The sequence below is a fragment of the Typopeltis vanoorti genome, chromosome 2 (assembly GCF_054136105.1).
Source record: "Typopeltis vanoorti isolate ZY-2024b chromosome 2, IOZ_Tvanoo_1.0, whole genome shotgun sequence".
Taxonomy (NCBI): Eukaryota; Metazoa; Arthropoda; class Arachnida; order Uropygi; family Thelyphonidae; genus Typopeltis; species Typopeltis vanoorti.
Genome location: NC_143550.1, coordinates 142,518,233 through 142,531,046, shown reverse-complemented (window position 1 = coordinate 142,531,046; position 12,814 = coordinate 142,518,233). Strand labels below are relative to the sequence as shown.

The 12,814-nt window shown below is 37.3% G+C and overlaps 1 protein-coding gene across 1 annotated transcript in view; it reads left to right on the top strand.

Moving 5' to 3' along the window:
• The window catches only part of LOC150109481 (von Willebrand factor D and EGF domain-containing protein-like), a 419,421-nt gene that overhangs the window by 177,903 nt on the left and 228,704 nt on the right, over positions 1–12,814 (top strand). The window contains exon 14 of the mRNA XM_090402470.1: positions 5,278–5,417. Coding sequence (XP_090258596.1) covers positions 5,278–5,417 — 140 coding nt within the window. The remainder of the gene's footprint in view (positions 1–5,277; positions 5,418–12,814) is intronic.

Here is a 12,814-nt window from a genome sequence, read left to right as displayed (position 1 = left end):
ACCGTGAGCAGACACATAAATACAAAATTAATAATGGAAAAACTCACGTAAAAAGATTATTTAATAGTATAATTTTCGCCTGTGTGTCACAGGCATCTTCAGTACATTTTAAGCTCAAATTAAACAATAACTGACAATTAAAAAAAGCGCCACCTAAGTAGCTAGTGTAAGATAACTAAAAAGATCAATAAATTTCCTAACAAAAAAATAAATAAATAAAATAAAAAAAATAATAAAAAATGATATATACAATAAAAAGTTAGGAAAGATTAGCTGAATTATAAAGTACTATCTCCCATAAAGGGGATAGATGTAAACCATCAGATCTTTAAGTTAGGAGAGTGAAGTAAAGTTTCACATGTTTCTTTATAAAGCCATTCCATGAGGAACCGGCTTTTGTGAAGGACTCTTGTCTTTTTCCAATGAACTCTATGTCTAGTGATGATGGCATGTTCTGCAAGTCTTTCCCCTGCTATCTCCAACTTCTTTATGGAACATTTTGAACAATGTATCTTTGACAACATTTATCCCAGACCTACTCATTGGTTCAGATATGTCGATAACATTTTTGCTATATGGAATGGCTCTTCTGGTGAACTTCAACAGTTTCTCACTAAGTTAAATGCACTTTATCCAAGGATCCAGTTTACCCTAGAAGTAGAATCAAATAAGTAGTTAGCCTTTTTAGATCTTCTAATTCTTCGCCAACCAGATGGTAATCTACATTTCTCAGTCTGTAGAAAGAAGACTCATACAGGCCATTATATCTGTGCTGAATCTCATCACCATCCCAGTCAAAAGGCAGGAACTATTAAAACACTGGTTCATCAGGCCCACTCCTTTTGTTCTTCAGACAATCTATTACAGAAAGAACTGCAATACAGTCATACCATGACTTACGTTACCCCTACTTACGCAAATCCGGAGTTACGCGGTTTCTTATATGTACGTATTCGCTTCACGCCTCACCACTAGTCGTATCTTTCAGGTGCCAGCCACATTCGCCAGTGTCGCACATGCTGTGAACAAGCACTGACGTGTTGCGCACGGTCTCCATTCATACACGATTTTTATAGTCTACAAACCTTGCGATTGTTTAATGTTATGTTCTTGATAAAAATTTTATCACATAAAAAATAATAATGTCATCCAAAAGAAGCAATTCCAATTCTTCTACCGCTAGCAAGAAAAGTAAAACATTGACTTTGGAAACAAAACTCAACATTATTAAGGATTTTCAAGGAGGAATGAAAATTTGTGAGCTAGCAAAGAAGTTCGATCTACAGGAATCCACAGTAAGAACAATCATAAAAGAAAGGTTTACAGATTTTGGAGGACATAGATTCTAACGAGCAACAAATTGTAGCCACAAGGCAAGGAATAAAAAAATCATTAGCTTGCTATAAAGAAATTTTGCATGATTGCATTTTGGAATTGTCAGTTATTGTTTAATTTGAGCTTAAAATGTACTGAAGATGCCTGTGACACAGGCGAAAATTATACTATTAAATAATCTTTTATGTGAGTTTTTCCGTTATTAATTTTGTATTTATATGTCTGCTCACGGTTTGCCATTATTAAAACTTTTCACGTATATCCATTCTTGACAGACACCTTCTGTTCAGCCGCCTTGCTGGTGGCTATTACTAAATCATGAATAATTTATGTTGTAATAGGTTTCATGGTAGAGATGCAAGGGGGAAATGGGGCCAGTGGTTTTGAGGCAGTATGGTGTGAGATAGAGGTGAATAGAATCAAATACTTGGTGGGATGTTGTTATAGACCTGGTAATGTGGATGGTGGTGATAGTGAAATGTATAGTCAAATAAGCCAAGCAAATAAGAAAAAGGTGATCATTATGGGTGATTTTAATTATGGCAATATAGACTGGAATGAAGAGATAGCAACTGGAAGTAAAGAAAATGAGTTTCTTGAGTTTTTGAGGGATAACTACCTCAGACAGTATGTAACAGAGGGCACAAGAGGATTAAGGGTCTTGGATATGGTCATCTCATCGGAGGATGTAATTATCAATGAGGTATCAAATCATCCACCAATTGGTGAAAGTGACCATGAGGTGATTACTTGGGTGGTTGCCAGCAGTGCAAGGACCCCTGTGAAAAAAGGGTATATGTGGAACTACAAGGGGGGTGATTATGAAGAGCTCAGGAGACAGCTTGCAGGTGTAGCATGGAATGAGGAGTTAGCTGGAAAAGAGATCAATGCAGCTTGGGGGATTTTCAAAAAATATTTAGTGGATGCAATGTCTAAATGTATACCAAGGGTGAGAAGGTTAAATAAGTTAGGTGTGAGATGGATGAATAAAGAGATTAAGCATGCAATACAGAGAAAAAGGGCATTGTGGAGGCAGCATAAGAGAAGTGGAAGTAACCAATTTCATGAGTTCTACAAAGACCAGGCAAGGAGAGTGACTTGGTTGGTGAGAGTAGCTAAAGAGAGGTATGAACAGCAGTTAGCTAATGAAGCTAAAAAGAATCCTAGGGAGTTCTTTCGATATGTAGCCAGCAAAAGAAAGAATGATTATGGAAGGATGACATTGATTGGAGGAAATGGTATAAAGACAGCTGTTGCAGAATGTGTGGTGGAGATACTTAATGAGCAGTTCATAAAGATCTTTCAATCTTGTGAATGTGACTTCATGGAGAGATTAAGAGCAGTTGATGATGGGGAGGAGAGACTGACTGTAAGTGAGCAAGAGGTGTTTGGGGAGTTGAGTAAACTAGATGTAAATAAGGCTGTGGGACTTGATAATATATCACCACGTATTCTGAAGGAATGTGCCAGAGAGTTGACACCTGCCTTGACATATTTTTTTAATACGAGTCTTGCACTTGGTCAAGTCCCTAAAGAGTGGAAGGAGGGCAAGATTGTGCCACTTCATAAAGGAGGTGATCGAACTCAAGCATCAAACTATAGGCCTATCTGTGTGTCGGGTGTTGTGGTTAAGTTGTTGGAGAAGCTTGTGAGAGCTAGAATCCAGAGTTGGGTTGACAACAATGGTATAATCTTTGATGGACAGCATGGATTTGCTAAAGGGAGGTCGTGTTTTAGTAATCTACTTACTTATTACAATAAAGTGACTGCTTCCTTGGACAGAGGAGAAGGATACACAGTAATATACTTGGATTTCGCAAAAGCTTTTGATAGAGTGCCTCATGATAAGTTGACAGTCAAACTAGAGCAGATGGGGTTGGATATTAGATTAGTGCATTGGATTGGAGACTGGCTATCTGATAGGTATCAACAAGTTGTGTATGGGGGTGCAATATCCAGGAAAAGGAAAGTCACTAGTGGAGTGCCTCAGGGATCTGTTTTAGGGCCATTACTATTTAACTTGTATATTAATGATATTGGCGAAGATTTGGATGGAGATATTCAGTTGTTTGCAGATGATGCAAAGTTGGGAAGAACCATAAAGAGTAGTGAAGATGTTGTGGCCTTGCAAGAAGACTTGAATAAATTGAGTGATTGGGCAAGCAAATGGGGGTGTGAGTTCAATGTTGCAAAATGTAAGGTTTTAAAATTTGGAAAACAAAGATGGGATGCAGAATTTATGCTTGGTAAGAATATATTGTTGGAATTAGAGGAAATAAGAGATCTGGGAGTGATAGTGGATAAGGATCTAAAATTTAGGGGTCACATCGCCAAAATTGTGAAGACAACACAAAGACTTCTGGGAATGATGAGGAGGACACTGACGTGTAGAAGTAGGGAGATTCTTGTTCCATTGTATAAGGCTTTGATTAGGCCACACATGGACTATTGTGCCCAGATTTGGTCACCTGGTTTTCAGAAGGATGAGGAGATGTTGGAAAGGGTCCAAAGGCGACTGACTAAGGTAGTTTCTGACCTCTGGAATGTCGAGTATGAGGAAAGATTGAAAAGATGTAATTTGCAGAGACTAGTGGAGAGAAGGAAGAGGGGAGATATGATAGAGACCTACAAGTTGGTAAGGGGTTGCTATAGGATCAATGGTGGAGAAGTTCTACAGCGAATAGTGGGAGATCAGGGGAGAACCAGAGGTCATCCCTGGAAACTGTATAAAGAGGGTGTGAGTAGGGGAGTGAGAGGCAGGTTTTTTTCGTGCAGAGTTGTGAATGATTGGAATGCCTTGCCTGAGAGTGTGGTGTCTGCAAGGAGTTTGAATGTGTTTAAGACCCGGTATGATGAGATGTGTGTGAGATAAAAGGACCTCCTAGATGAGTCTTTGACTCCATGAGGTCTTGTTTAATAATAATAATAATAAGAAGAAGAACACAGATGGTTAAGAAAATAACTATTTATTAACTTAAAAGCTAATATTTTGCTGGTATTATATCCAGCATCTTCAGAGTACACAACACAAAGTTTGTTAGAAATGCATTGTTGTGTGCTCGGAAGATGCTGGATATAATACCAGCGAAATATTAGCTTTTAAGTTAATAAATAGTTATTTTCTTAACCATCTGTGTTCTTATCATACCGTGAAACCTATTACAACATGTCTGATGAACACATAAGCCTATCCACGTGCATGAATAATTTATTTATAGCCACCTGGAAGGTGGCTGAACAGAGGAAGGTGTCAGGTGATGCCTGTTTTTTGTTTCAAGTAGCGATGAAAAGTGGTGTGTAGCTAACGTTCTATGTTTGTTGGTTTCCTATAGACTGAGAAGTTGAGTGCATATTGTTCAGATACCTCAACTAATGTATCCAAAACCTAACTGACTTTTGGAAACTCGGGAACAGCCATTCTTCACCCTTAACCAATCACAGATAGCTGGCCCAAGGCTATCAGTGATTTTAATGAATTAACAATCTTATTGAAAAATAAAACTTAGATAGATAAAAATAAATCAGCGTTGAGCTCGGTTAGTACTTGGGAGGGTGACCACCTGGGAATACCGAGTACTGTTGGCATAAGATTTTTGCAGCAAGGGTTGGTATTTTGGTAGAGCCTCTGCTACTAATGGCTTGCAAAAAGTTAAGCAAGTTTGAGCGTGGTTAGTAGTTGGAAGGGGATTTCACTCGTTCGATGCTGTTGGCACACTCTCCCTTGATGAGTCTTTGGACTCCCTGGAGGTGTCACATAATAATAATAATAATAATAATAATAATAATAATCAGGAAAAAATAAGTGTTTCATTTAAAAATTTTTCCATTTTAGGTCAACTAGTCACATAAAACTGTTTAATATTTATTTAAAAAATAATAATATTATATTTATTTTAAAATAAAATTTAAAAAATATATTTTTATTTTTTATTTTTATCATAGAAATCAGTGATATTCACTTAATAGAAGCAGGTGACCAAGGTCTGTGTGATTCTTTTGCAACTTCATGTGACATGATTCCTGTATATGGCAGTAACTTTAAACCTACAACTAGTCTTTTATGTAAGGTGACTCAGGGAAAGGTAAAGTTGTTGTTTTTTTTTATTTGTGGGGGGAGACATACTGTTGCTTTATAATTCAATATTAGAAATTAGTTTTGCCTAAGTTTATTTGAGTGAAATTTTAAATAACTTCTTAACAATAGCCATTTGTGTATATATTGCAATGTATAGGATAATAATTCATCTTTGCCTTAATTTATCCTGTTAGATATCTAATGGTAGCTTGTTACACTAAAGTAATTTGTTTCATATAAACCTAATTAATATCAATATATTAATATACTGATAATATACTGAATATTCCCTGGCTGCTTTTACTGTTTTTCTAAGACAAAAGAAAAACCTAGATTTTTGGGGGGATGGGAGATACCCCCCAATTTTCCATCTAACTCACTTTGTATATAAATCATCACTTTGAATGTATTTCTTTGAACCATCACTTTGAACCTCCAGGAATAAGTAACTAACCAACCTATTCCATAGGATTTCAGTTCTGACTGTAGGCAGTCGGAACCGAAAATGTGTAGGTCTGCATGTGAGCGTAAATTAGAATAGAAATGTGAATACAGCTGTGGGATTGGATGGTATACCAGCTCTAGTTTTATGTGAAGTGGCGAGAGCTTTGTCAGTGCCCTTGACCATATTGTTTAATCTAAGTCTCAGCTCGAGGTTAATCCTGAGGGGGTGGAAAGAGGGGAAAATAGTTCTATTGCATAAAGGAGGCCCCAAAACTGATATAGCAAATTATTCACTGATCAGCATATCAGGAGTTGTCAAAATATTGGAGATGCTGGTCAAGAGAAAAATACAGGAATGGATAGATGAAAATGGGATTCTATATGTGTGTGTGGAGGGGGGGGGGGAAGCATGATTTTGTGAAGGGTAGGTCATGCCTCAGTAACTTGCACACATTTTATAATACAGCTGAGTTGAATTAAGGTAATGAATTTACAGTGATACTGCTGGATTTTGCTAAGACCTTTGACAGGATACCACATGGAATTCTAATCAGTAAACTGCAGCAATGGGGATAGATATAGGGTTGGTGAGATGGATGGAGGGTGGTTGATGGAGAGATATCAGAGAGCAGTTTATTCAGGAGTAAAGTCCAAAAGAAGGCCAGTGACTAGTGATGTGCTACTGGGTTATGTTCTAGAACTGCTACTGTTTAATTTGCAGAACAATAATTTGCATTAATGATATAGGAAAGGATCTGAGAAGAACTGTTCAATTATTGCCAATAATGCAAAGTTGGGTAGAGCAATAGTTAATAGAGATGATGCCAAAATTTTGCAGGATGAATTGAATAGATTTGCAGACACAAAGGAGAATGGATGTCAGTTTAATGTGGCAAAGGGTAAGGTTATGCATTTTGGGGTGAAAAGATTACTAGCTGGTGGAACTATACCACATTAGTGGAACTGTACTCCAGGAAATTGACAAATCCAGGGACTTGGGAGTGTTAATGGATAGAAAGTTAAAGTTTAGGGGGCGCATAGCAAAAGTGGCTAAAGTAGCTCAACAGATTTCTTGATTACTGAAGAATACTTTGATGAGCAGAGACAAACAGGTTATTGTTCCTCTTTATCAAGCCTTGATAAGACCCCTTGTTGACTACTGTGCACAGATCTGGGTGCCAGGATTTCTTGGTGATGAGGAGGACGTGGAGAGGATCCAGAGGCGATTGACCAAGATGGTAGCTGGTCTATGGAATAAACCTTACGAGAACAGGTTGAAGATCTGTGGGTTACAGAAATTACTTGATAGGCAGAAAAGGGGTGATATGATTGAGACATACAAATTACTGAGTGATTTTTACCAGATTAATTCAGAGGAAATTTTTCAGAACAGGTCTGGTGGTGGGAGAACTAGGTCCCCATCCATGGAAACTCAGTAAGTATGTAGTTAACAAGGGTGTTAGAAGCAGGTTTTTTTGATTAGAGAGTAGTGAATGAGTGGAATAGGTGCCAGAGTCTCTTGTGGGTGCTATGAGTGTGAATGAGTTCAAAACAAAGTATGATAGATGCTGCGTAAATGTTGGATAGTTCTTGACATGATGTTTAGGGCCTCCCTCAGTGAGTCTAAGAATATCTTGGAGTAGCCCGTAATAATAATAGTAATAATAATAAATATTATTCTATTTGTGAACTCTTTTCAACCAGAAGCATTATCACTATCGTTTGAACTTTGGAGGCTCATAGAATTTCCCTGCAATGAGTGACTCCACAGAGTTAAAATAATAATAATACTTCTTTAAGTATTCAGTATCTAAGTATTAAGTATTCAGAGGCTGTCAGGATCAGATCTTCACTTTACGACAAATAGTTGAGAAAGCATGGGAATATAACAAAGATCTGTATTTAAGTTTTGTTGATCTGGAAAAGGCATATGACAAAGTGCCAAGACAGAAGCTGTTCAATATGCTACAGTTATATGGTGTCAATGGGGCATTATATCAAGCAATACTTAGTCTTTATTTGAGTTGTAAGTCAGCAGTTAGAATTGAAGGAAGTACAGGAAGATGGTTTAATGTTAAATCTGGTGTGAGACAAGGATGTACATTATCCAATCTGTTATTCATTATCTATATGGATCACATTATGAAGGAAAGTGGTATTAAACATGATATCAAAATTGGAGATGTTAGTGTCAGCTCTTTACTTTATGCGGACGATGTTATACTTGTAAATAAATCCGCTACAAGTCTGCAAGATTCCCTGACTAAATTGAATAACTGTTGTAATAAATATGGTATGAAGGTCAGCAATAAAAAGACAATGAAAATAGGCAGAATCGTTGAAAATGTCAACTGCGTCATGAACGGAGAACCTGTGGAACAAGTAAAACATTTCAGCTACTTAGGCACGATTTTTAGTGAAGATGGTAAATTAAATATCGAAATAGACAACAGAATCAACAAAGCTGGTATGGTAGGAAGTCAATGGAATAAATTCATATGGAATAAGAGAAAAATTAGTCGGAACACTAAATTAGCTTTATACATGACGTGTTCAAACCAGTTTTAACTTATGGATCTGAGAGCTGGGTCAGAAGTAAAGCACTTGACCAAAGACTAGAGACTGCAAATATGAGAGTCCTGAGAAAGATTAGAGGTGTAAACAGATGGCATCAATGGCAATATCATATTAAAAAGGAGGATATTAGGAAAGAACTTGACATTGTCAGCATCCAGGAATGTGTTAGCAGAGCTAATCTCAGGTGGTATGGTCACTCAAACAGAATGGGAGAGGAAAGATTAGCAAACAAGTGTTCTCTGCCAGGTTGGCAGGAAAAACAACCCAGAGGAAGACCAAGATATAGGTGGATTGATTATGGTATAAAGTGCCTTAGATGATAGAAATATAAGATCAGATAATGTTGGAGTCTTGACAAGTAACAGACTGATTTGAAGGAAAATTGTAGATAGGAAGTTAGTAATGATGTAAATTTTTCATGTAGTACTATCATATCCTGTACACCCCTTGAGGGTACATGTCAGGAATTTGATGATGATGATGATGATGAAATATTCAGTATATGGAATAATACATTATTTAGTGATTTCAAAATGAACTGCATGAAATTTGTAAATTCCAGATGGAAGGAATTAAAAATGAATATACACTTAATGGTTCTCTAATAATGTAGAATTTTTTAATGAATATGTGAATTACACCGGATAAAAGAATATATTAACTTAGCAAGGAAGCAGGTGATTGATACCTACTCTCAATTCAGCACCAGTGGAAACTCTGTAATTTTAAGAATAGTTTTTTGAAAACTATTTTAACTAGCTGAATTTAAGAATAGTTTCTTACAATGTTTTCACATACATTTTTTAGTTAATTATATATGAATTTCAAAATGTGTGCATTCTGAAAGTATTGACATTTTTTGATGTGCAAATTTTTTAATTAGAAAAATAGAAAAGGAGTTTAAAAAAATGAAGGATCATGCGAAGTTCTACACTTTTTTATTTTTGATATTGTTTTTTTTTTATTATTTATTAAAAAAATAGTCACAGAATCCACATTGGAAAAATTCCTAATTGAAAAATTCATTATATTGTAATTAAATAATTTATATATTATCATGAATGGAAAAACAAATTTGAAGGATAGTAATCAGCAATGTACCTGAATTATCTCTGCAAATAGATCCTGGGCAAGACAGGATATTTACCATGTGGTTTTGACTTGGAAGATGAATAGACATGTAGGAGTATCAAAGAGAAGCAAATATATGTGGAATTATAAGGCGGGTGATTATAATAGTCTTAGATATCAACTTGGGGCAGTTTCATGGAGGGAGGAATTGGAAGGGCGAGATATCATTAGTGCTTTGGAAATTGTGAAGGAATTTTTTTTTTTTTTTATGTTAGGCCGATATACAAGACTGTAAAAAGTTTTTTAACTTGGGTATACTATGTTAAAGATACCAAGCAATTTTATAAGCTAGGTTTTAATCCTTTTTCCCAAGTGTAGCAAACAGACAAATAAGTCAAGTTTGCACCTGAATGTAGTTCAAGTCTGAGGCAACTCCTGGTAATGCTGGAGTAAGCTCTGATCACTTTCCTTAGTATTTCCCCCTAATGCAAAGCACATCCCCTTGCGGAGATGTATGATGCTATGCATTAAAGGCAAGAGCCACTACCCAGACCGGTTTCGACCTTTATTGAGGTCTCGTCAGTGGGAGCCAGACCCATAAATGCCAAGGTTGAAGTGATGCAGAGCTTATAGATTTTACCCAAACAAGTTGCCACAAGGTGCTTTGACCTTATTAAATAAACATCTCAGGATGAGAGTAAGATGTAGAAAGTTTTTTAACTTGGGTATACTATGCTAAAGATACCAAGCAATTTTATAAGCTAGGTTTTAATCCTTTTTCCCAAGTGAAGCAAACAGACAAATAAGTCAAGTCTGAGGCAACTCGTGGTAAACCCAAGTTAAAAAACTTTCTACATCTTACTCTCATCCTGAGATTTTTATTTAATAAGGTCAAAGCACCTTGTGGCAACTTGTTTAGGTAAAATCTATAAGCTCTGCAACACTTCAACCTTGGTATTTATGGGTCTGGCTCCCACTGATGCGACCTCAATAAAGGTTGAAACCGGTCTGGGTAGTGGCCCCGTGCCTTTAATGCATAGCATCATACATCTCTGCAAGGAGATGTGCTTTGCATTAGGGGGAAATACTAAAGAAAGTGATTGTATCTTAGTCCACCTTTACTACAAGTTCCTCAGACTTGAACTATGCTCAGGCAAACTTAACTTATTTGTCTGTTTGCTTCACTTGGGAAAAGGGATTAAAACCTAGCTTATAAAATTTCTTGGTATCTTTACCATTTACGAGAGGTTGGCTGGTCAACCTATAGTACATTAGTACCATATATGAGTACTGGGTTGGAAAAGGAGAAACTTGTTTACATTTGATTTGAATGCTTGTATGTTGTATTCTTTGGGAAATATGTTAGGGGTAAAACCATTCCACAGTACCTCAGTAGCAGGTATGGAGGAGGAAAACAAACTTGTTCTGTGGGTTTCAAGGTGTACTGTGAAAGAATGTTGGGTGGCAGCTGTACATATTTCAATGTGCTTAGTACAGAGTGGAAGAATTATTGATGCTGTTTCAGATGAACATTTCCCATAGAAATATTTATAGAATATACAAGTCGCAGAGACCAAGCATCATGATGGATCATTTATCAGTCTAATTGCCCTCCTCTGTATTGAGTCAAGCATTTTGAGGGAGCTTTTAGGAGCCCCACTCCAAATGTGAGAGCAGTATTCGATAGCTGGGTGGATTTGTGATTTGTATAATGTTAACAGCTGTTTAGAGGTGAAGTAGCATCTTGAGCGAAAGAGAAAACCTAGTTTTTTGAAAGCTGAGGATGCAATAGTTGTGATGTGTTTATGCCAGGAGTCTTGATGTCGAGGTAATTCCGAGAAGAGAAATCCCATCTTGTCTGGGAATTTGAGTGTTATCAAAAACAATATTGGGGGAAAATGGTTCTTTTTTGTGAGAAATAAGACAGAACTGGGTTTTAAATAAAATTAAAGCATTAAAGTTAACGAGGTTATCTGAGCCCCCATTGGAGGATGGCTTGGAGATCAGAATTAAGGCCAGTGGTGGTTGATGTTCTGTGGGTCGAAGTGAGTTGTGTAGAGTAGGATTTGTCAAATGAGAGGGAGGAGTGTAATGTGCTGTCATCTGCTAAACTGTGTATTGGGTTAGAGGTTAACTGAAGTAGGTCATTGATATATAGAAGGAAGAGGGTTGGTGAGAGAACTGAACCTTGTGGGACCCCAGCATTAGTTGGATGGTGAGAGGATAGGGGAGTCATCTACCATCTCACATAATGTTTGTCTAGACAGGAAGCTGGCAATCCATCTGCAGAAATCCTGAGACAGTCCAAATGATGGGAGTTTGCATAGTAAGCCTTTGTGCCAGACCCAGTCAAAGGCTTTAGAGATATCAAGTGCAACTACTTGGGATTCGCCGAATTTCTCCATGGCATTTGTCAGCGATGGGTGATATATGAGAGTAGATCTCCTGTTGATCGGTTTCGACGGAATCCTTACTGGTGGTCGCTTAATAGTTGGGTACCTTCAAGGTAAAGTAGGAGTTAAGAGTTTATGGTTTTCTCCATCACTTTAGATAGGACTGAAGTGAGTGAGATAGGGCGGTAGTTAGATGGTAGTGATTTATGACCCTTTTTAGGAATGGATTGAATGTTGGCCAGTTTCCAGGCTTTGGGATATATACTAGTGAAGTAAGAGAGTATGTACAGACAGCATAGGATAGGAGTCAGTTCTGTTGCGCAGGCCTTCAGGACAATTGAAGGAATGCCATCAGGGCCTGTAGACTTTTTTGTGTCTAATTTAGACAACAGGTTTATGATATCTTTTTGGCAAAAGGATACAGGGGCATTGCATGTTGGGCAGTTGGAATGACTGGAGGGCATTTGACATTGTCAGTTATGTGTGCATTCGAGGCAAAGTGTGAGGCCAGGAGGTTTGGTTTTTCTGTGGGTGATGTTGCAATTGATCCATCAGGATATGACAGTGGTGGGAGTAGTGATGTTCATCTTCCAAGTCAAAACCACATGGTCACTCTCTCTCCAACTGGGGTAAAAGATGTCATCTCAGTTATAATCACCTCTTCCCCCAGTTGGAGAGAGTGACCTTGTGGTTTTGACTTAGAAGATGAATAGACATGTAAGAATATCAAAGAGAAGCAAATATATGTGGAATTATAAGATCGGTGATTATAATAGACTTAGATATCAACTTTGGGCAGTTCTATGGAGGGAGGTATTGGAAGGGCGAGATATCATTAGTGCTTTGGCAATTGTGAAGGAATATTTGTTAGCAGCAATAGTAAGCTGTATTCCACGAGTTAAGAGGACACAATTTGGTG